We start from the raw sequence: 25,731 nt of genomic DNA, 5'->3' as shown, positions 1-25,731 counted from the left end.
TACACTGTACAACTGTACAAACAAAACTGTACATTGGAATATTGACAAAACCATACTTGGTAATTTACTGTACATTGAGGGGGTTGTGTTAGGACATTTACAGGGGCCAGTACATGTACATGGTCTGCTTGGTTTGATTTAGGGGAGTGGTCTGCCCTGCAGGGGGGCCCCGACATATTGCGCAACGCCACTGCATACCATTGACTCAGAATGGTCTGTTTTATTGAAATCGTCACAGCAGTATAGTTTGTTTATACTTCAGAAGGATGATATTTAAACATGAATGGAAGCGAATGAGGAGCCTGACACCTGGGAGGAATGGGGGTGTTGCAGCGTAAATTAAATATAATTTAATATATAATATAATAATTTGTGCTTCACCTAAAAATCTTGTCAGCAGCCTCCACTGTACTGTACTTATTGTATGTAGGGCAGAGCATATATATAGTATCTACTAAATCCTAATGAAACAAGTAATTAGAATAATATAAGCCTACTGTTCATTCATTAAACACGTAGGCTATACTGTGTGCATGTGTGTGGCGCACACAACAAGACTTATGGAATATTAATGCAGTCTATTTCCACGTGATTAGCTTTAGTTATTTATTTATTTATCCACTGTCATTTCAGTGTGGGTGTAGTAGGCTACATAGTGTATTTCAATATCAGTTTAATTGATTAATGATATATTCGAAAGAATGCAGGTTTATAGCTATATCAAACAAAGGTCTGTCCCATTGTATACCAATCAATGGGATATATTGCATGTTGACCTGCATTCTTTCAAATGTATAATTAATCATTAAAACAGATATGTAACAAATAATAAATACAAATTCCACAGAAGGCATTAAATAATTATTATTTTCAATCATTTCACAATAATTGCATAATTGTGTTTGAATATCTGAGTAATTAAAGTAATTATACATTTGTCCAAAATAGCTGGTTTAGATATGGTTAATCCAGCTGCCCTGTAATCAGATGAATCCATATTATTTATTTTTCTGACATCAAATGCGTAATTTCTTATCGTACAAATATTGTCATATTTATTTTAATGATTAAGTAATTCATTCCAAGGAGGCCTGTATGGTTGACATGACGGAATCACTTTGATTCCTCCCAAATAAAGCCATTAAGAACATGGAGAACACAGTCTGTCAAGTTAATACAATTTTCAGTCAATCAATCATAAGTGTGCTCCTGGGAATCTCACTACCAGCCCTAATGTCGTAAATCGCCAGAAATTTGCCTGAGAGCAAATTTCTTGTTGTAAAAATCCGTTCGGGAATGAGACCCATTCTCCTGGGTGCTCTGTGTCATCTTACACCATCAGATACATTTCAACCAAATAAAAAAAAATAGCAGGAACAGCTAGTGGTTTAGCCTTGCTAAATGGCACAAAGGTGTTTATTACATATATATAGCAATAGTTATATAACCATTCATACACAGAGGCTTTACATATTACAAAGTGCTTTACATATTACATAGAAGACATGATTTAAAAGGAATTAAATACAAATGTAAAAGAACAAAGGAAAAGAAAAATACATAATAAAGGTACAAAGTTAAAAAGCAGCAGAGAACAAACACGTCTTAAGCCTGATGTGAAAAGTTGTCAAGGTTGGAGTGCGTTGGAGAAAGTGGAGGATAGTAACTAAAAGCAGCCTCACCAAATGTATGTCTTCTTAGGAACAGCTAGCAGGCCAGTTCCAGATTACTTGAGTGGTCTTGCGGGTCATATCATACAAGCATGTCAGAGACATCTCTTGCAGCTATAGGCCATTTAGTGACCTACAGTATAGCAAGCGGTAGGGTTTTTCTGGCAGCCAATGCAGGGTTCTGAGATCTGGTGGAACGTTTGTTCCTTGAACAATGTACGTAATACATTTGCAGTGTGTAGTTCCATAGTATACGTATTTATAGGCATGTCAGACTTTCTTTTGGCAATGGGAGTGGGTTTCTTCATTGAGCGCTTATCCTTATCATTAGGACACAAGTATATATTATGCATATATTATACATTCTACATCATATTAAAAAACTGAGGCCATGACATCATCTCTACCTCATATTAAAGGACTGAGGCTATGACATCATCTCTACATCATATTAAAAAGCTGAGGCCATGACATCATCTCTACATCATATTATTAAAGGACTGAGGCCATGTAACACTGGCGGTCGCTAACGGTAAACATCTCATTGGTTCTCTGTCACAAGAGCACAACCTCTCCTGACCAATCAGACCAACCGTTCCCCTGACTGCCCCTCCCTCGTTTTCCATGACATCAGAGATGGAATACACACCTACAGACCCATCGTCAAATCCCACAAACACAAGCTGCTGCTCACACACAGTGAGCGTGGAGGGAGTCTTACAAAGACAAAGCCTCCCCACTCTCCCCCCATCAGAGAGCCGTACCACTGACAGCATAGGCTTAGCATGCAGGTGGCAGACAAAACCATCGCCTCGAGACGGGGGGTGGGATATGTAGACAATGTACTGTCCCGTTTTCTCCAGGTGGGCTTTGAAGACACTCCCCTCAGTCCTGAACATGCACAGTTTGGCCTGGGACAGGTCCAGCAGCGTGATGACATCATCATCAGTGGACAAGAGGGCATAGCTTCCATTAGGGGACATGTGGAAGCAATGCGGTGGGCGGAGAAGTGTGTAGGGGAGCTGAAATTGTTGGCAGACCGTCTCCTTGGCTAGGTTCCAGGTATACAGGCACGCAGATGCTGACATCACCACCACAAAGTCAGGGTGCTCTGGAAGCATCTGAAACGCTGCCACGCCCTCTGAGCAGGAAAAGTGTTTACTCACGGAGCCTGACCACAGGCTGGCGGCCAGCAGGTGTCCACGGTGACGACCAATCAGAAAGGTGCTCTCCAATGAGACCTGGGCATCAGTGAGGTACAGGTGTATGTGACAGACCACACCCCCAGTCTCGAGCTTCCATACCCGAGAAGGACCTGTCTCTGAGAGACTCACCCCGAAGACGCCGCTGGGAGTGACCAGGATGTCTGTGGCCTCACTGCCGTGGATACGGAGGACATTATGTCCCCTTTCCCTCCAGACATAAATCTCCCCCCCAGAGAGTGTCACAAGACTGTTGCCATCTGGAGAGAGACAGAGCTTCTCCACCGGGCCGTCGTGCAGGTAGTGAGTTTCTGGACATCCTGTGTCTAAGCCCCACCCCCACACTGTTTCTGACCCATCAGTCACATAGAAGCGCTCCCCCAGTGGCTCAGACAACACCTCTCTCACCTTAGACCTCATTCTAGGGGCCATGCCTGCAGTGAGGATCAGGTCTGAGTCCCAGACTGTCAGACAGCCACTCCCAGAGACAGATACGAAACAGGAGTCCAGTTTGAGGAGAGTGAGGGGTTGTGTATCAGCAGCTGAGTTTAGAGACAGAACACACTGTCTGGTACTGACCCTCCACACCAAGACCAGGCTACAAGCCTCTAGCGAAGCTAGGAAGAGGTGGCCTTCCGGGGCAAGCAAGGCCATGGTGAAAGTCTTTTCATGTGGAGCTAAGAACTCGTCCTGCAGTTCCCAGACCCACGTGTCCCAGAGTGTGATCCGGTGGGCTTCACACACCAGTAAGCTGTTCATTAACTCTGAATAATCTGTAGAAATAACAACGTCAGTAGCGCTGCTTTTGTTCAACCTTTCTTTCCTAAGAGTGGGTGTCTGTGTTTTGGACACCATGTGCCACAGAAAAACGTTCCCCAAGATGTCAAGACAGGCCACGTCCTCCTTATCATCACAGGGAATGACAGACTTTACTGCAGTTTGCCTGGGGTTTGAACAGGTACTAATGAGAATGCCTGCATTCAAGTCGAATAAGGACACTGAGCCGTCCTCCTGCCCGCAGTACAGGTAGCTGGAGCTACAGGACAGACAGGTGACGGCGCTGTCACACTGGTACCGTGTGGGAGGCACTCTGTCGGAGACAGTACACACACTCACAAAGCTCTCTGCCCTCCACCACATACACAACCTGTTCTGGCACGCTACAAACCCCTCCACTATTTTGGGCGTGGCCGGATTCCACCCTGGCTCCGCCTCTGTTTTTAAACTGTGTTTAAGCGACAAGAAGGCCTGAGGTCTGGTCAAGTCCCACAGCAGGAGCTTGTTACATGTTGTGTGGAGCAGGATGAAGTCACCGCTACTCTTCACAGCAACAAACGTCAGGCTGTACAGACACAAGTCCTCCACCTCACTACACCCACCTCTCCACACCCAGGCAGAACCATCTCTCCTTACTCCCACTACTGTCCCACATGCTGTCCCCACTGTCCTACACACTGTTTCTACTGTCTCATACCCTGTCCCACAGGCTGTCCTTACTGTCCCTGTGCTGACTGTCCCACATGCTGTCCCTGTCCCCACTGTCCCACATGCTGTCCCCACTATCCCATAGGCTGTCCTCACTGTCCCTGTCTCTGTCCCCACTGTCCCAGATGCTGTCCCTGTCTCTGTCCCACACACTGTCCCTGTCTCTGTCCCCACTGTCCCACATGCTGTCCCTGTCTCTGTCCCACACACTGTCCCTGTCTCTGTCCCCACTGTCCCACATGCTGTCCCTGTCTCTGTCCCCACTGTCCCACACACTGTCCCTGTCTCTGTCCCCACTGTCCCACATGCTGTCCCCACTATCCCACACTCTGTCCCCACTGTCCCTGCTGCCTTTGCCACAGTCCTCTCTCTAGACTGGTGTTGAGACAGAGTTTGGTGAAGATGAAGTACACTGGAGGGAGCAGGACAGAGCATCACTCTCACCCTGCCAGCTCTACTTCTCTCCTGCTGTAACTCTCTGCCATATGCCTCCAGCTCAGGATAGACCCCCAGGTAGGGCAGAAGCCTGGCCTCCAGCACCATGGACAGCTCCAGGGGTGAGCTCCGGAGGAGGCAGGTGGAAGACTTCAGTATGCTCACTAGGAGTGCTCTCTCCCTGGGTAAGGGGAGGCTGGTGGACCCCTGCTCACCTTCCAGCAAAGCTACGAGCTCGCCCAGAAGCCCTGCCCGTAACATGGCCCGGTGGAACCTCAGTGATGTCACCAACAGGCACCCTAGCTCCTCCCACCTGCCACTCTCCTGCAAGTGATAAGGTAACTCTGTGATCTTCCTCAGGTTAACCAGACCAAGCTCACTGGAGGAAGAGCATGAGGGTTCTGCAGGTTCGAAGACAAAGGGCTGGCCTGCAGGCTGTCTGTCTATGTACAATGTCACTGGGGCAGAGGCAGCTGTAGTCTCATCAGGGCCTGAGTCCTGGGTGACGTTGAGAGGTTTAGCCCGTCCATAGGCCCATCTGCCGTTGAAATAGTCAGCCATCATCGAGTGGATCTCCCGTCTCACATGGTCAGATCCTATGAACCTCTTCTCCACCACCACACGGAAGTGTCTGCTGACCCAGACCAGAACCTTCCTGCCGGCCACTGTCCTTTTCCTCACAAACCCTCTGAGGTCCAGGAGGAGAGTCTCAACCTCCACCTCTGAGACCCTAGAGGGCGGGTCCTCGCCAGTCCTAACATACCTAGACAACACCTCATCATCGCTGGACACCAGGTCTGTGAGTTCAGTCTCTGTGAGGCCTGTCCTGGAGAGAGAGAGGTAAGACAGAGAAAGACGTAGCAGAGAGGAACCGTGTCTCTGCTGCAGGATGTCCAACAGGAGAGAGATGGAGGAGTGGACGCTGTCAGGGAGAGAGGATTCTGTCACCTCCAAATCTGAGGAGAGAGAGACAAAGATAGGGAATGAGTGAGAGAGTGAGAGATAGAGAAATAAATAGAGAGACAGAGAGAAAGAGAGTGATATTATAGTTGACAACTATAATATTACATTTTGAGTTTTACTTTAAGGCGACAATGTGAAACTGTGGCGCCTGCTGGCCACAAGTAGTACGGTCTCTGTGTTTTCACTACATTTCCCATGAGCCACTTTGCTCTGTTGCTTTTGTGTATATATATTTTTTTTCACATGCAGACTGAATTCTTGGTTTCTTGGTGGTCATGCAGACCAGAGTTTTCCATTGTTGCAAAAAATATGTAAAACATCCTGTCTGGTTGGTTCAAGGGGTATGTCTGGTTGGAGAAGACTGACCAAGCTGGTTGCACCAGAACCAGAACCAGAACATGACCACTCTACCTCGTGAGACAGTCGCCCCCCTGTGGTGAAGCGCAGATGGTCTCTGTTTGTTCTATATATGTTCCTGAACTTGATTCATTAATATAAAAAATATTAATTGATTAGCATCTGATTAGCACTATACTCAGTAGTACTAATTAATATATATTTATACCCAGTTTAATCACCTGTACATTTTATATTACTATGTTTGTATATCTGAGGTCTACAGGTCTACAGTGAGGTGTGTCTGTATACCTGAGGTCTTCAGTGAGGTGTCTGTATACCTGAGGTCTACAGTGAGGTGTGTCTGTATACCTGAGGTCTACAGTGAGGTGTGTCTGTATACCTGAGGTCTACAGTGAGGTGTGTCTGTATACCTGAGGTCTTCAGTGAGGTGTGTCTGTATACCTGAGGTCTACAGTGAGGTGTGTCTGTATACCTGAGGTCTACAGTGAGGTGTGTCTGTATACCTGAGGTATTCAGTGAGGTGTGTCTGTATACCTGAGGTCTACAGTGAGGTGTGTCTGTATACCTGAGGTCTTCAGTGAGGTGTCTGTATACCTGAGGTCTACAGTGAGGTGTGTCTGTATACCTGAGGTCTACAGTGAGGTGTGTCTGTATACCTGAGGTCTACAGTGAGGTGTGTCTGTATACCTGAGGTCTACAGTGAGGTGTCTGTATACCTGAGGTCTACAGTGAGGTGTGTCTGTATACCTGAGGTCTACAGTGAGGTGTGTCTGTATACCTGAGGTCTACAGTGAGGTGTGTCTGTATACCTGAGGTATTCAGTGAGGTGTGTCTGTATACCTGAGGTCTACAGTGAGGTGTGTCTGTATACCTGAGGTCTTCAGTGAGGTGTCTGTATACCTGAGGTCTACAGTGAGGTGTGTCTGTATACCTGAGGTCTACAGTGAGGTGTGTCTGTATACCTGAGGTCTTCAGTGAGGTGTGTCTGTATACCTGAGGTCTACAGTGAGGTGTGTCTGTATACCTGAGGTCTACAGTGAGGTGTGTCTGTATACCTGAGGTATTCAGTGAGGTGTGTCTGTATACCTGAGGTCTACAGTGAGGTGTGTCTGTATACCTGAGGTCTACAGTGAGGTGTGTCTGTATACCTGAGGTCTACAGTGAGATGTGTCTGTATACCTGAGGTCTACAGTGAGGTGTGTCTGTATACCTGAGGTCTACAGTGAGGTGTGTCTGTATACCTGAGGTCTACAGTGAGGTGTGTCTGTATACCTGAGGTCTACAGTGAGGTGTGTCTGTATACATGAGGTCTACAGTGAGGTGTGTCTGTATACCTGAGGTCTTCAGTGAGGTGTGTCTGTATACCTGAGGTCTACAGTGAGGTGTGTCTGTATACCTGAGGTATTCAGTGAGGTGTGTCTGTATACCTGAGGTCTACAGTGAGGTGTGTCTGTATACCTGAGGTCTACAGTGAGGTGTGTCTGTATACCTGAGGTCTACAGTGAGGTGTGTCTGTATACCTGAGGTCTTCAGTGAGGTGTGTCTGTATACATGAGGTCTTCAGTGAGGTGTGTCTGTATACCTGAGGTCTACAGTGAGGTGTGTCTGTATACCTGAGGTATTCAGTGAGGTGTGTCTGTATACCTGAGGTCTACAGTGAGGTGTGTCTGTATACCTGAGGTCTACAGTGAGGTGTGTCTGTATACCTGAGGTCTACAGTGAGGTGTGTCTGTATACCTGAGGTCTACAGTGAGGTGTGTCTGTATACCTGAGGTCCACAATGAGGTGTGTCTGTATACCTGAGGTCTACAGTGAGGTGTGTCTGTATACCTGAGGTCCACAATGAGGTGTGTCTGTATACCTGAGGTCCACAATGAGGTGTGTCTGTGCAGGAGACGGACGTAGAGACCCAGAGGACAGGAAGTGAGGGCCTGGTTGACCAGCACCTGCTGACCCGAGGTCACACTTCTCCCAGAATCCTTCAGCAGAGACGCCAACATCTGTGCACACTGTTTCCTGTCCACAGGACCCAGCGTCACACGCACAACGGTCTCTGATCCATGGGGCGGTGAGGTGGATTCTGGGAATAGTAGTCTGATGGAGGAAGAGGAGGCCAAAAGGAGGACTTTAACATCGGGGGGAAGAGGAGAGGGGAGAACCTGAAGGACTCTAATCTGATCCAGGATCAGAACCAACGGTCGGGTAGCGGAGGGGAGGTGAGAGAGGAGATGAGAGAGCTGGTTTTTTAGCTGAGACACACTGAGGCCTGGGATAAGGCAGGGATCTGGTTCACAGTCAGAAAGGGTGTGGTTAGGATCTGCGTCAGGAGCATTAATGACATCAGAGGAGGGCCTGTAACCATAGGCTACCTGGTCACACAGTCTGGACAGCAGCTGTTTAGGGGAGGGGCTTGTTGATGAGCAGGAGAAATAAGTGACCGTCACAGGATCTCTGTCAGCGAGCCACGCCTTCATCTGTAGAGAGAGACACGGAGAGACATTTTCGATTTTTAGAAAAACTTTATTTACACAATGTCCCTACAAGGATTGTATCAATACAATCAAATAAATAACAAAACCATAAAAAAACATATAACCATAAGAACAATTTTATCGACCCCGGCACTTTCACATGAAAACACCACTAAATGCTAATTCATCATCCACCACCGAGAAAATTACATTGTTATAACACCACTGTTCCACAAAAGTATCTACATTTTCCATCTCTTTATGAAACCTAAAATCTATACAAACCCTTGCTCTTACCAGTGTTACAAACACATCCTGAAACATTTATTTTTTTATTTTGTATCTACTTGTAAGATACAATGCCACTTAACCGCCTCACTTCTCCTGTAACCAGCCCCAAATATAAAAACAGCTATAGACCATTCCTCATTAACCAACAACTACTTGTTGGGCACAAACCTGTTAATATTCCTCAATGGGAGAGGAGGGGAGTTCATACTCTGGGGGATATATGATAAAAACGGCCTTCGAGTGTTTCAGGACCTAAGAGAATTTTATGATCTCCCTGGCGTGTCCTTCTTCCTCTACTTACAACTACGGTCGGCGCTCAAGGTGCATGGGGTACCGTGGGCTCAAGCACTACACCCACACCCTTTTATTAAGCTTATCAGGGATAGAACAACCTCAAGAGGGTTTGTCTCAGATTTGTATACACTCTTAATCAAATCCACATATAAAAACGTATCATTGGATACAGTCTGGCGAGGGGACATCCCGGAATTAGACTCTGAGTTTGACTGGGATGATATTTGGACAAATGTTACAATAGCCTCCTGCAACCCTAATCTCCAGCAAATACATTTAATTATATTCATAGGACGTATCTCACACCTAGGAAGCTGTATGCTATGGGACTGGTGGCAGACTCTCTGTGCACTTTGTGCGCTCTGGGGACCACTGGCACTTATATGCACATGTTTTGGGATTGCCCACCAGTAGCTCGTTTTTGGAAATCAATAACAACTAAACTTTCAAACATAATTATGTAACCTAACAATCCCACTTACGGCAGCAACACTACTCCTAAATGATATATCATTACTACCGGAATCCATACAACAAAAAATAATCATTCTGGCGGGCGTTACTGCAGCCAAGAAGCTGATAGCCATGAGGTGGAAGGAACCTGAGAAACTCACAATGATTAATTGGTCTCTGATACTACTACATGTAATTTATATGGAAATCTCTACTGCACATGTGATTGGGGTTGGACTGTATTTATTATTTATTCTATTGTCATTATTGTTATTGTTAGTAGCCTACTATTATTGTCCTGTGAAGTCCTGTCTATTATTATTGTATTGTGTGTTGTCATGTTTTTTATATTTTGTATTTCTTGTCAAATAAAAGAAAGACATTTTTAAAGAAATTATAAAAAAAATAAAAAAGATTTATATGGAATTTGTTAATCTATTTTTAGTCTATTCCATATATCGGCTCAATTGGTTGTAGTTCCTATTCATTTAGTTTGCAGTGTGTGTGTATTGCTCACAATGCCTCATTGAGTCATGACTATAAATGCAAAACGTAATTGTTAATGATACAAATATTGTCATATTTATCATTATTATAATTATTTAATTGTCTGTAGAATCAACGCAATCACCAACTATTTATCCCAAATGAAGCCTTTTAAATTGCATGTGTCCGGATGGCAAAATTCAGTACTGTATCTGCAAAACCCCCTGTAAATCATCTGCCCTTTATTAATTAGCTTAGACTTTTTGTACACTTGATCTCAAGAAGGTGCTGAATGAGGTCAGTGGCAATTCCCACGTCTGGTCAATGTTAGCATGGTGTTATTCACTGTCAAAGATGAAAAAAAGTATATTCTTCTTTGGGTCATTACAATTTACTCAAGCATAGTAACAGACACAATATTCTTGACACTGTGACTACATTCCCTGGGGGTCCATAGATATCCCTAGATACCAAGAACATGCTAATTGACCTTGTAGAAGTGGAGCAATCTTCCATTTACTTCGATATGTACTTTTCTGAAAATATGGCTAGGGCTTAAGAGGTTAAGAAAATAAATGTTTGCATTAATGGGAACCCAGCTGCGTTGATTCTGGCCACCTATGAAGACCGTTTCGCACGTTCAGGAATCAGGAGGAGGATTTTTGTAAATTTGTTAGTACAAACTTTTTACCATGATATTTACAAAGGTACTTACGAACATGTTCAAGAATGAGGACCAATGATTACTAGTGTAGGAATTTGGATTAATAATGATTTGAGGTGAGACCAGTCATCTACCTGCCGAGTACAGTGAGCGAGGAGGACGGTTTTCCCGGCGCACGGACATCCTGTCACCACTAGAGGGCACGCTCTATCTCTCTGTTCCACATAGGCCCTGATCTGCTCCTCCTCTGGCCGTGTGATGTCATAGAGATGAGACAGGACACAGGAGAGTTCCTCCTGCTCGACTTGTTCCCTGACCGATGCATCATCCAGGTGAGACGGCTGACGTGCGGGTGCCATGGTTTCCATAGAGACGGCACTGTCAATCAAGTCCAGGAGGTCAGAGTACAGCTGCTCACAGAGAGACTCGACATAGCCCCGCCTCTTGGCTTGTGTGTAACCATGGTGACGGTCACACTCCGTAGTGGCGGTGTAGACCAACAGCCGGCAGGAAGTGACAAGGCCAGGCAGGAAGTTGTCACACAGCTGTGACATGAGCTGCTCATCTGAGGGCTGCATCCAAATAGTCTGGTCGAGAGTCAACTGGTGGTAAATATATGATAATAATAACAATATACTTTATGCATATAGATAATAATACAGTTATGTAGTGTATTTACTTTTTCCACTGAGGATCAACATTGAGAATCTGTGTTTGCTCGCTCTAGACCCACCCCTTCATTCTGGCTTCTCATTATATAGCTCGACCCATGGCCGTAGCCAGCTATGAGGTCACCGAGGTCCGGACCTCGGTAACTATTTGTAACTATTAAAAAAAAAAAAAAATTATAAAAAAAAAATTTATATAAAAAAAATTATAATTTTTTTTTTCTTTTTTTTTTTTTTTTAACGACCGGCCCACTACTAGGCTGAGACATCGGCCCATTGGTACTGACTGACACTGGGCTGGCCCAATCACATCTCTTACTAAGCACCCCCCCCGCCAGTCGTGCAGGTATATGACTGAGAGGGGGGCTGGTACATGACTGAGATGGGGCTGGTACATGACTGAGAGGGGGCTGTGGTACATGACTGAGAGGGGGCTGGTACATGACTGAGAGGGGCTGGTACATGACTGAGAGGGGGCTGTGGTACATGACTGAGAGGGGGCTGTGGTATATGACTGAGAGGGGGCTGTGGTACATGACTGAGAGGGGGCTGGCTGGTACATGACTGAGAGGGGGCTGGTATACATGACTGAGAGGGGGGCTGGTATACATGACTGAGAGGGGGCTGTGGTACATGACTGAGATGGGGCTATGGTACATGACTGAGATGGGGCTGTGGTACATGACTGAGAGGAGGCTGGTACATGACTGAGAGGGGGCTGGTACATGACTGAGAGGGGGCTGGTACATGACTCAGATGGGGCTGTGGTACATGACTGAGAGGGGGCTGGTAGATGACAGAGGGGGCTGGTATACATGACTGAGAGAGGGCTGGTACATGACTGAGAGGGGCTGGCTGGTACATGACTGAGAGGGGCTGGTACATGACTGAGAGGGGGCTGGTACCATGTATTGTGCATCATTGTAGGTCAAACCATTAAAAAGTTAATTTCCACGGCAGCCATTTTGGATTTTGGTCTCTCACAAATTTCCCCCGCCTTTTTAAAAAATCCATTGAGAAACGAAGTGCCACAGATGACCCAACTACTAGGTCCATATCGTATCATCATAATATTATTTTTTAAATCATTAGGATAAGGGTTCCCTTGATAAAGATGCATGAAAAGGCTGTATAATATACAACACCTATAGCTCAACTGCAAAAACTGCTTTTTTATTTGATTAGATTTATTTGGAAATTAAAAACACATCATAAAAACAAATGATCTTGACCAATTTGTATTCCTGAGGATATCACCTAAAAGCATTCATTAACAAGCATTAACACTTATTTCCAAGGTGGTCCTCGATGGAAGACATAAAAACACAGCACATTATAGCCTACTCAACTGCAAATTTTTCCTCAACTGCAAAAATGTATGCCTACTTATGTATTAGCCTACAGGGAAAAACACATTCACAACAGGCAGCAAAGTTTGTTTTCAGCCAAGTATGGTAATAAGGTAACTATTAGGATATATATGGTATGGATTACTTACTCTTAATAACTTATTACTATCTGTGGTAGCTCTAGTCTCCACCTACACAAATTGTTTTTGTGCTGTCCATTGATCATGCACCTTCACGTGGTAGGCACATAGGTCAAACTCCCCAAACAAACACACCATTGATTTAATTGCCATATAAGATGAATATAAAACAAGAAGGTGATCTATTAACTGTGTAAACCTTATGCAATATTCATCATTGATATTTGAATACTTGAAATCTGTATGAACTGAGTAGTTAGTATCAAATGAAATAAGATGGAACTGCTCCATGCATTCATTGAATAAACAACTATTTTCTCATTACCAGTATGGTATTGTTTAAATTGTACAGCTTTTTGCACATCTTTGTCAGGGGATTCCAACAATTCTGGACCTGAATGTACCAGTTAATTGTAATCATCTCTCTCCTTATGTCTAGTCAAGCCAGGTTGTGGAGGAGAGAGACAGGGATGAACAGGCTATAGACTACGTTGCCCATCCTGAGCCTGCTATGATGCAGGTGTTTTTACATCACCACCCAAAACAAGATTCAGCCAAGAGCGAGTGAGTACACTGGTCCACTTGTCCATGGCACTTACTACCCAGCTTTGTAATGGATTGGGGGGGGGGGAATAGTACAGTAGGTACGCATATTTAAGGGGACCGTAAGGATGGTGTACTGGTGGGTGGTGTCCGACCGATTATAGTGGGCCGGTCTGGGCCAAAAAAATAAATGGACCTCCCTAATTTCTAAACCCTGGCTACAGCCCTGGCTCGACCCACCCCTTCATTCTGGCTTATCATTATATAGCTCTAGACCCACCCCTTCATTCTGGCTTCTCATTGTAGATCTCTAAACCAACCCCTTCATTCTGGATTATCTCATTGTAGATCTCTAGAGTCCCATCCCTTCATTATGGCTCCTCTCATGATAGAGCTCTAAACCCACCCCTTCATTCTGGATTATCTCATTGTAGATCTCTAAACCCACCCCTTCATTCTGGATTATCTCATTATAGAGCTCTAGACCCACCCCTTCATTCTGGCTCCTCTCATTGTAGATCTCAAATCCCGCCCCTTCTCCTTGGCCTTTATCATTGGTGGTCTTGTGGACATAGACCACGCAGCGTGGGATGATGTCATGAGTGGATTGGTTCTCCAGAGCAAATCGCAGATCAATGTCAAGAGCTGGAGGGAAACACAAAGAAAAGCATCAAGTCACAGGGTGTTTACATAGGTTAATTATATATATATAAACCTGCTGGGTCCCAATTATCTTGCAGTCCTACATGTTACATAATATATTATATGTAACATGTAGGACTGCAAGATAATTGGGACCCAGCAGGTTTCCTTGACAGACATTTATAACAGACAAATTCTGCGGAAGGCTCAGACGATTTTAGACAGCTCTGACCATCCTCTCTTGGAGGAGTTTGTCCCCCTCCCCTCTGGCAGGAGATATAGGCTCCCCAGGCTAAAGAGCAACAGATAAAAATGTCCGTACATCCCCAGGGCACTAAATGCACTTAACTTCCTTTAAAATAACAGTAATGCATTTTCATTTTCCTTTTCTTTTTCCTGGTTGGATTCTGTAAGATGTGATGTTTCTTGTGTTGTGTTATTTGTTGTTGTTGTTGTTGTTGTTGTTGTTGTTGTTGTTGTTGTTGTTGTTGTTGTTGTTGTTGTTGTTGTTGTTGTTGTTGTTGTTGTTGTTGTTGTTGTTGTTGTTGTTATTGTTGTCTCTACCACTGCTACCAAAGCAAATTTCCCCTTGAGGGACAATAAAGTCTGAACTGAACTGAACTGTAGGACCCTATGGCTTAGAGCAGACTGCTGTGGGAGGATATATGAGAGAGTGGGATCCCATGAGATTTCCCAAAGTCACGTTTGTACATGTGGCCATTGCTGAATCCTGTGAAAGAACATAGGAATAGTGTGCTTGCATTGGGTGTATGGCTTTTTGGCAAACATTCAAGATGTATACACTCCTCATGTGGATTTTATGATTTTGACTTCCAATTTACTGTATTCTGTATACTGTATGTATTCTAGACGTACCTGTTGGTGGAGCAGAATCAAACAAACCATACTTCATACTTACCTGGTGATACAGCAGAACCTAGTGAGGTAGGAAGTTAAACAAACGTTTATCTATTTGTCTTGCGTGTGTGTCTTGTGTGTGTGATGTTTGATGATGTTTGGTTGTATGTGTTGATTAATAAATGTATGCCTTTTACAGTTACCTGGTACCTGATACCTCAGAAAACTGATCCCTGATCGGCAGCACATCCACTATTTTTCCTCCATAGAAAACCCTCTTTTAAATAGTTTTAGTTTGGTATTTTTTCCAACACAGGGGCGAATTCACAAAGAATGGATTGCGCCTGCTAATAGCTCCCTTAACTGCGTGTGATTTGTGCCGGCTATTTGCTCCGTCTTAACGACCTATTCACTAGGGACGACAGTGAGGTAGGTAGAGCAGTCATCTGGTTATCCGGAGGTTCCCTGTTCGATTACCGCTCCTCCCGGGCAGTATGTCGAAGTGTCCTTGAGCAAGACACTTAACCCCTAACTGCTCCCGATGAGCAGGTTGGCACCTTGCATGGTTGCCTCCGCTGTCGGTGTGTGAATGGGTAAAATGTGAGGAACAAATTGTAAAGCGCTTTGGATAAAAGCGCTATATAAATGCAGCCATTTACCATTTAAAGATATTGCGCAAATGATATACTAGCGCAAACACGCCCATACGGTGTGCAATTTGCACCAGATATCTGGCAGTGCTGTTGGCTCACGGAGTGCAATTTGCTCCGGCTATCCGACAGCACAGTTGGCTCGCGGAGCATCCGAGTGGCTCCTGATATGGTAACATAGTATAAATACTGCCCATGCAACAGTATGCATGTCAATACTTTAGGTCTAGATACTGTACTAGAGACATGACCAAGTTTTTATGCACCTGAGTCTCCTGAACACGTAGAAATAAACCCAGAGTCGATCGGACCTTCCTACGCTGAGCTATATTGTAACTTTCATGCACCTACCCCCTACAGGTGAATGCCTAATTGTTGCGGAGGTATTATGCGGTAGGTGCACAAAAGTTACCATATATAATAAAACACACTCGCAGGGACGTGCACAAGAATTTAGAGGGGCAGGTGCTCAAAGGCTGAAAAGGGCACTGGGCCTGTGCGAGTGTGATTTTTGGGGGGCCTTTTGGGGGGGGGGGGGGGTGGTGATCAAATATTGAATATTGAACTATAATAATCAGTGCAGGAGCTCACTTATCCTTGAAAAACACTTTTATCACTGACTTTAAATGCATAAAAAAAAAACGTTGCATAAAAAGGGCACTTTTTTATGAGGCACAAAAGGGCAGGTGCTCAAGTGTGCACGTGCCTGCACACTCGTACACGCGCACACACACGTGCGCATGGAGCTGACCTGATCGGTAGAAGCTGAGGGCTGTCTCAGGCGTTATCAGACCCTGCTGGACACACAGGCTGACAGACATCTGAAACATCTTCATCAGCTCTTCCTCTTCCTCTCCCAACTTCCTCTCTAGTTCCTCCTCCTCCACACAAAACTAAGACACCAACAAGAAATGAAGAAGAAGAAGAAGAAGAAGAAGAAGAAGAAGAAGAAGAAGAAGAAGAAGAAGAAGAAGAAGAAGAAGAAGAAGAAGAAGAAGAAGAAGAAGAAGAAGAAGAAGAAGAAGAAGAAGAAGAAGAAGAAGAAGAAGAAGAAGAAGAAGAAGAAGAAGAAGAAGAAGAAGAAGAAGAAGAAGAAGAAGAAGAAGAAGAAGAAGAAGAAGAAGAAGAAGAAGAAGAAGAAGAAGAAGAAGAAGAAGAAGAAGAAGAAGAAGAAGAAGAAGAAGAAGAAGAAGAAGAAGAAGAAGAAGAAGAAGAAGAAGAAGAAGAAGGAGAGGTGGAAATAATAATTACTAACCTTAATAACCAGTTAACTCTAACTCTAATAAACAGTTAATAACTAACCCTAATTTAGATGAGATTAGATTAAAATGTATTGTCATTATACAGCACAAGTACAGTACAATAAGTTTAACATCCAACCACAGTGCACAGTACAGATGATACAGATGATTAAAGTGTGTATACTATATATAAATTAGTACTACACAGTACATTTTGCAGAGTCAATTTTACTCAAACTGAGTACATTTGACTCAAACTGAAATGTACTGTGTACTGGGTGTAGTGCTAATCAGATGTATATACTGTACAGAGTTGTAATGCCAATATGTACAGTGATACAGGTATAAAGATAGTCATACTTGCCAGCAGTGGAACTAGTAAGAGTAGGTAAGGGGTATGTACAGATATAGATATAGTATCTACAGATATGTAAATGATTATGTGCAGGTATGTACAGACAGGTGGATATATATATATATATATATATATATATATATATATATATATATATATATATATATATATATATATATTGGTATATACAGCATTATCATACATGCTATCATACAGTTATATGGGTTATATGCAGGTGTATAAGTAGGTATATGAGGATATATATATATATATATATATATATATGCAGACAGATATGGATATGTATATACAGTATATGCGGTAAATATTAATATATTATGTATATATGCGATATGTACAGCACTGTTGTATATGCTATCATACAGAGTATATGGGTAGACTGTAGTGTAGTGGGGTAGGTAGTTAAGATTATTATTATTAATATAATTACAGTGTAGGGCAGTTGTAGACAGTGAAAGCACTATGTAGGTATAAATTGAGTAGGCAGCAGAGTTCAGAGTCTCTGTCTGTTTTTCTATGTGTTTGCCTGTGTGCCCTCCCATAAAACGGAGTGTGATTGTTGTCTATATGTATCTGTGTATTTACCCTCTAGTCTGTACAGCACTTTGGTTGACACGCGTCATGTGAAATGTGCTTTATAAATAAATTTGATTGATTGATTGATTGATTGTCATCTCTCTCAGAGAGATGACAGCTGAGAAAAAGAAGTTGTTCCTGAGTCTGCTTGACTTGGAGAGGAGGTTTCTGTAGTGTCTCCGGGAGGGGAGGAGGGCAAACAGTCCATGATTGGGATGAGAGGTGTCCTTGACAATGCTGCATGCCTTCCTCAGACACCGATTGTGATGGATGGACTCAATTGTATGGAAGGGTGTACCGGTGATGAGTTTGGAGGGCATGATGGTGTTGAATACTGAGGTGAAGTTGATGAACAGCATTCTCACATGGGTATTGCTCTCATCCAGGTGGGAGAGGGCAGAATTTAGCGCTGAGGAGATGCCGTCCTCTGTGCTGCTGTTCTCACAGTAGGTGTTACGAAGGATCAGATTAAACCGAATATATATATTTATTGATTGATATATATTGCATAATATTTGTATATCGTTTGATATCCCTTGTGTATTCCTTGTACATATACACGGAATATCCCTTTAACCTAGTACAGACCATAATATTTCGTTCTCCTATTGGACAGCGGTCCCCTAGGCGCCACTGCCATACCCCCAAGGTCTGGTTCAAAGTCACCGCCATAGACTTGCCTGGACATGAACGGCTCCGCGCAAGAATACGAGACAGGAATAAGGCTGGTACTAGTTTGTTCGCCGTACGTATAAATACGTCGCAGGTGGATACAGCAGTAGTCTTGTCTTATCCTAATACGTTCGTTCAACGTATCGTTCGTTCCTTACTAGTAAAGCCTTCATCACGAGTCAACGACCAAGTGAAGTGAGCAACCGTGCATCTAAATAGAGCACTTATAACCGCGTGCGAATAGGATAGTAAAGTGTCAGAGCTTAGTGGAATAACGTCAAGTTCGACCTAGTTAATGTGAAGTACCGCGCACCGGAGAATCTACACCGGTGAATGCAGAGCCCTTTCCAGCTGGATTATTGCTTTGGTCCTGTGGATGTTGGAGCGGAGGAGAATCGTCTACGCCCACTACTGTGTGGGATTTACCCGTGAGGAACATCACTCGAGCCCGTCTCTTGGAGAGGCTGGCCGGCTTTCACCTATGCTGCACGCATAATTGGATTACAGCTGCTGCTTTCGTCTGCCGAGCAAGGGAGTAATATACCGCCTCCCATAGCAGGAGCTTATTGAGTCCCTGTTGATCCAGACTTTGCATTAGAACATTTCCTCCCCCTGCTGGCTTACAACCGGTGGGAACCCCTACCAGTATCTCCCGCTGCCTTTCCTAGAGTACCATAGATATAATTCCTAATATTCAGGTTGTATTAATTATCTCCTGCGTAATATGAGAATGGACATACGTTATTGATTTGCCTACGCACATTCTTTGCCTTATAAGCGCACCTTAAGTAAAGTATATTATGTACTATCATTGCTGCTAATAAATACTTAAACCCAGTTTTGTGTGGAACCGTGTCATTGTGGGAAGTGTTCACATCATATACCTGTGTACTGTATGGCCAGTAGTAATGTACATAAGACAGTAGTGGTTTAATGATACCATACTTATTAATACAGTCAGGGAATTGTACCCCTCAGTTACAATTGGTCCTTCGAGCCCCGGATAAGAATTAGCGTAATATTAATATAATATTAATATTAACATGGCCGATGATGAACACTCCACAAACGGTTCTCCTAAACTAGATCGCCCGCAGCGCAGACATCAGCCACCTCCTTATCTAGAGGCATACGTTGTCAGTCCAATACCTAGCTTTAAAAAGAAGTTAAATACGGATAGAATAACTAAAGCGGATAGTAAAAGTATGTCAAACCCTACCGAACAGGCGACCCCGCCAGTAGAGACCCTAGTGGGTTCTAACATAACTGACCAAGCTCACGGCGGGGACCAGGAGGGACGTGACATGACTTCACCCCCCGACAACGCCAACGGGACAGTCCCCGGAGAGCTCCAGGATAAAGAAAGCGCTCCAGGGACGGAACCCGACCCACGACCAGAAGAGACGCATACCCAGGAGATGGATCTCCTCGGAGCGCGACAGGAGAACGGATCTCCAACGAGCACTGCCAGAAGCCGATCACCTCCGCCTGTGTCTTCCCCCAGCGAAGCGGACAAGATGCTGGCGCAGGCACTCATCGCCACCCTGGCAGCCTCCACCGAACGCGATCGACTTCAGGGTGAACGCGATCGACTCCAAGCGCAACAGACGAGCGAGCGCGAACAAGCTGCAGCCGAACGAGAGCGCCTTCACGCGCAACTCCAAGCGCAAGCCCTCAGTGAACGCGGACATTCTGCAACCGAGCGAGAGCGCTTCCAGGCGCAACAAAGGAGTGAAGACGACCGCATAAGACTGGAGACCAGACGCCTTCAGACGGAAGAGAACATTGAAAGAAGCCGCGCCGATGCGCAGCACGCCGCCGTCAATGCGCAGCGCGACGCCGCCAATGCCCAGCGCGAAGCAGCGCGCGACGCCGCCCATGCCCAGCGCGAGGCAGAGCGCGACCGGCTGCAGGCGCAGCTGATGGACAAATTGATTACCATGGCGACACCCCCTCACTCCGCACGGAGCTCCCGGAGATCGTCACGACAAGGGTCTAGGACACATTCCCCTACCCGACCAAGCGACCCGGGACCCCGCCAACATGAGGATCCTGTCCACGTCTCCGAACCCCCTCCCCGGCCGGTCCATACGAGACCCAGCAACCGGGAAGAACCGGACCACGCCGAGAGACTGAACAGAAGACTCCAGGACCTAGCAGAGGAAGAGGAGGAGGAAAAGGAGGAATGTCAAGCCGACCAGCAGCAACGTACTCTGGACCAGGAGGCCCAGTACAGCCCCGACCAGCAGCAACGTACTCTGGACCAGGAGGCCCAGTACAGCCCCGACCAGCAGCAACATACTCTGGACCAGGAGGTCCAGTACAGCCCAGACGTCAGCCCCGAGGCACTGCGCTACAAACCCCCTACTCAACTCACGGGTGAGTTTGACGCACCGTCAGCACCGAGGAACAGCACCTGGGTACCCGACCTTCGGTACCCACCAAGTAACAGCCAAGACGACACGCACGGGGAGACTCGCCCAGGAGGCCTCTCCCCCAAAGCTCACCGATGTGCCAGCCATCCATGGCATCGTACCTTGGCACACCGACGTTCCCGGACTTCACACACGAGAACAGAGCACAGTACACAGAGCTACGAATGTGCTTAGAGACAATGATGTCCGATGTACCGGATGAAACGTACAAGTATGCTATCCTACTCAAGCACCTGAAGGTGCCCAGAGCGCACAATATAGCGCTGGCATATTCCAACTCTACTACCCCATACACCGCGGCTCTAGTAGCTCTCGACCAACGTTATGGACGCATATGGGACTACGTGATACAGGAGATAAGAGACATTGACCGTCTCCCCCCAGCCAGAGACAACAGAGCATTGGATGACCTCTCTATCAAGGTACAGTCCCTGGTAGGGATGCTGGGGGCCCAAAAGGAAAAGGGGATATACGAACTGTACGCTAACTCTAATGTAGAGAGAATATTAGAGAAGCTCCCTCCCGCCCGACAAGAGCGTTTTCGGCGGCAGAGAGACCACCGCAACCCCAACGGTCCAGAGGCATCCCTCCTAGACTTGTCTGATTTCCTCGCCAGGGAGGTCAGCAGCCTACGACTGGACACGTTCGTATGGAGTGGACCAAGCCCAAGACCAGGACCTCGGGGATCAAATGATAACCGCCGGTCGGTGACCGGTATGCACCAAGCCGAATCAGTACCGCAGCACAAGAACCACAACACCCCCTCGACGAAAGAGGAGTGGAAGATTGAATGCCAGTACTGTGAAGGGGAACATCGGCTGTATCAATGCGACGATTTCAAGAAGCTGACCACGGATGAGGTGAGTCAGTGGATCAAGGACCACCGCCGCTGCTTCCGCTGCACGCGCAGCCACTTGGCAGCTGAGTGCCGCTTGAAGAAGAAGTGCGGCAGGTGCGGCGGCGCCCACTTGGAGGTCCTGCATGACATCAACAGGCATCAGCCAGGACAACAGAGTGGGCCCGTCGCGGTAATGTACCATGCCGAGGCGGTGGCACCAGTACCAAAGATCCACCAGACCGCTCCCTGGTGTCCCGACTGCTACAGCAGACACTGGGAGTCACGGTGCTACTCGGACGACCGCGAGTCGGCACCACCCCAGACGATCCAAAGCAACCGACCAACAGGAGTGCTCCACATTGACCAGCATAGCGGAACCCCCCGAGTGCTCATCAAAGTGGTCAGAGTGCTCCTGAGCTACGAGGACAAGGTCCTGGACACTTACGCCGTCCTGGACGATGGGTCTGAAAAGACTCTCCTCCTCGCTTCCGCAGCAGCCCAGTTGGGCCTGCGGGGTGCCAAAGGTACCATGACAATACGCACCATCAGAAGGGACCAGAAGACCATAAAAGGTGAGAAGGTCTATTTCAAGATAGCAGCGGTGGACCAGCCCGAGAAGCAGTATAGTATAACCAACGTCTTCACCAGCCACGACATAGGCCTGTCTCAGTACACCTACCCCATCCCACAGCTGATGGCGAAGTATGTGCACCTACGTCGACTACCTATACCGCTTATCGACGGCGCCACACCGACCCTGCTCATCGGCTCCGACCACGCGGACCTCATTCTCCCAATTGAGGCGGCCCACATCGGACCCAAAGGATGCCCAGTCGCGGTTCAGACCCGACTGGGATGGACGCTCCAGGGCCCTCTCTACGGACTTGACAGTCAACCCACGTCTACACGCTGCCTACACACAAAGGTGAGCGACACCGGCCACTCTCTCGTACAGCCCGTTGAGAGGCTATTGACATTAAGCGAGAGGCCTGTGAGAGAACCATGGGCACAAGAGGGAGTTCGGAACTCCACCCCCCTCAGCTGCGCTCCAGACGTAGCTGACCTCGAACCCAGCACCCAAAGCGACTCCTTGACGGGGCGGCCGGCACCGGCCCCTCTTCAGACGGGGTACAGAGCAAACAAGAGAAACAGACGGAGGAGGAGGAGGCACAGCCAAGCACAGATCAAAGCAGTCTCAGGCCCGCTTCCTCCTAAGCCCCCCTTCATCCCGTCCAGTCGTCATGATCATAGACCAGTCACTACCCCGAGCTGCGTGGCCGGCCGGCCGTGTAAGCAAAGTGACCACTGGTGCCGACGGAAAGGTCAGAGCGGCAGAAGTGCTCGTCCAAGGGCGGACATACACTCGGCCCGTGGCGAGGCTGATAGAGTTGCCAAGGCTCCCCAACACTATTGATGACGACCATGACCCCCTGACTTTGTGAACTGCCCTACCCTCACAACAGACAGTGAGTAGTGGACAGTGCGGTTAATCTGTCTCTGCTTATCTAATTAGGTGGGACTAATTCGGAGGCGGCTGTTACGAAGGATCAGATTAAACCGAATATATATATTTATTGATTGATATATATTGCATAATATTTGTATATCGTTTGATATCCCTTGTGTATTCCTTGTACATATACACGGAATATCCCTTTAACCTAGTACAGACCATAATATTTCGTTCTCCTATTGGACAGCGGTCCCCTAGGCGCCACTGCCATACCCCCAAGGTCTGGTTCAAAGTCACCGCCATAGACTTGCCTGGACATGAACGGCTCCGCACAAGAATACGAGACAGGAATAAGGCTGGTACTAGTTTGTTCGCCGTACGTATAAATACGTCGCAGGTGGATACAGCAGTAGTCTTGTCTTATCCTAATACGTTCGTTCAACGTATCGTTCGTTCCTTACTAGTAAAGCCTTCATCACGAGTCAACGACCAAGTGAAGTGAGCAACCGTGCATCTAAATAGAGCACTTATAACCGCGTGCGAATAGGATAGTAAAGTGTCAGAGCTTAGTGGAATAACGTCAAGTTCGACCTAGTTAATGTGAAGTACCGCGCACCGGAGAATCTACACCGGTGAATGCAGAGCCCTTTCCAGCTGGATTATTGCTTTGGTCCTGTGGATGTTGGAGCGGAGGAGAATCGTCTACGCCCACTACTGTGTGGGATTTACCCGTGAGGAACATCACTCGAGCCCGTCTCTTGGAGAGGCTGGCCGGCTTTCACCTATGCTGCACGCATAATTGGATTACAGCTGCTGCTTTCGTCTGCCGAGCAAGGGAGTAATATACCGCCTCCCATAGCAGGAGCTTATTGAGTCCCCGTTGATCCAGACTTTGCATTCGAACATTTCCTCCCCCTGCTGGCTTACAACCGGTGGGAACCCCTACCAGTATCTCCCGCTGCCTTTCCTAGAGTACCATAGATATAATTCCTAATATTCAGGTTGTATTAATTATCTCCTGCGTAATATGAGAATGGACATACGTTATTGATTTGCCTACGCACATTCTTTGCCTTATAAGCGCACCTTAAGTAAAGTATATTATGTACTATCATTGCTGCTAATAAATACTTAAACCCAGTTTTGTGTGGAACCGTGTCATTGTGGGAAGTGTTCACATCATATACCTGTGTACTGTATGGCCAGTAGTAATGTACATAAGACAGTAGTGGTTTAATGATACCATACTTATTAATACAGTCAGGGAATTGTACCCCTCAGTTACAGTAGGTGAATTGGTGACTGTCCAGTGAGGGTGAAAGGCCAGGTTTGAGGTGAGCCAGGACCAGCCTCTTGAAGCACTTCATGATAATGCAACAGAATGTAATTCATTCAGGCTTGAAGCAGAGGAGTGTTTCAGCACTAGCATAACCAGTCAATATATATAATGTATGTAGGTGGAGATAACAGTGGAGAGAAACCTATGATCAGAATAGTCATTCTTGTATTCTCTCATTGGGCTAAACTTCTAGTGAATTAAATATTGGTGAAATTGATCTATTATAAATTGTTCTGGGGACCCTCTGGAACCCTCTCAAGGACCCCTGGGGATCCCTGGACCCCACTCTGACAAACACTGCTTTAATTTACAGAGTTCTGGGGAGTTTTGTCTATACACATTTTTTCTACATAATATACAGCATATTCATATTAATTCATTCTTATGATAGTTGTTCATGTTCACAAACCAAATATGTTATCACTTTTTACAATAGAGCTGGACATCAGAGTGACATTACACCGTGGTGTGTGTTTGTGTGTATACTAACCTCTGCTTGGTGTGTGTATGTTGGTGGGTGTCTCAGACAGTATGACGGTGGTAGGGTGTTCTCATCTCTGATGTAAGCTCTCTCGAGTGGCTGGGTCCTAACGCCCGCCCCTTGGCACGCTTGGAGCAGCAGGTGGTACAGAGAGGATTCCAGCTGGCTGGGAAGACTGGCGGCACCATACTGCTGTCCCACCAGAGCCTACAGCGCCATCGCGTGGACACACAGGGAACGTCAAAGAGTTAGGTTACAATAATAATGATAATAATAAAATGTCTTCGTAGAGCACCTTTCATACAAGAGATGCAGCCCAAAGTGCTTCACAGCAGTAAAATGAGCATGAAATAGACATAAAATAGACATGAAATAGAATAGAAAATGGGCATGAAATAGACACATCACAGTGATGAGAGCACTAACTATAATCATAGTTACATAGTGGTGAACTTTAGATTAAAGGAAGTCACGTTAAATCTGACACATTTTTCATTGAAAATGCAATTGTTGTACCTTCAAAGCATCAAATAAATGTAATATTGACATAATTAATTATGAACATACGACTACCTCCTCATACCGTACTTGTCATCTGTACTCATAATATAGACTCGTGGGGCTCTTGGAAGAGCTCTTGCATCTACCCCATCGAAATTGAGGCTGAGGATATTTGGATTTTCGTTTTCATGCTTG

The 25,731-nt window shown here is 45.9% G+C and overlaps 1 protein-coding gene across 3 annotated transcripts in view; it reads right to left on the bottom strand.

Annotated features, from left to right (window-relative positions):
* Nucleotides 1-1,390: 1,390 nt before the first annotated feature.
* LOC311227679 (NACHT and WD repeat domain-containing protein 2) overlaps nucleotides 1,391-25,731 on the bottom strand; it is a 51,700-nt gene continuing 27,359 nt past the window's right edge. For 2 of the 3 annotated variants that reach the window (XM_084313424.1, XM_084313423.1), the window contains exons 5-10: nucleotides 25,045-25,242; nucleotides 16,376-16,517; nucleotides 13,965-14,119; nucleotides 10,909-11,376; nucleotides 7,977-8,589; nucleotides 1,391-5,748 (exon numbers count right to left, since the gene is read on the bottom strand). In XM_084313424.1, the coding sequence (XP_084169550.1) occupies nucleotides 2,150-5,748; nucleotides 7,977-8,589; nucleotides 10,909-11,376; nucleotides 13,965-14,119; nucleotides 16,376-16,517; nucleotides 25,045-25,242 (5,175 nt within the window). In that variant the 3' untranslated portion in view covers nucleotides 1,391-2,149. The remainder of the gene's footprint in view (nucleotides 5,749-7,976; nucleotides 8,590-10,908; nucleotides 11,377-13,964; nucleotides 14,120-16,375; nucleotides 16,518-25,044; nucleotides 25,243-25,731) is intronic. The other variant, XM_084313425.1, reaches the window with a different exon arrangement.

This window comes from Notolepis coatsorum (assembly GCF_963971535.1).
Source record: "Notolepis coatsorum genome assembly, chromosome: 1".
NCBI lineage: Eukaryota > Metazoa > Chordata > Actinopteri > Aulopiformes > Paralepididae > Notolepis > Notolepis coatsorum.
Note: the sequence above shows the minus strand (reverse complement) of the source record. Positions and strands in the feature narration are given on the sequence as shown.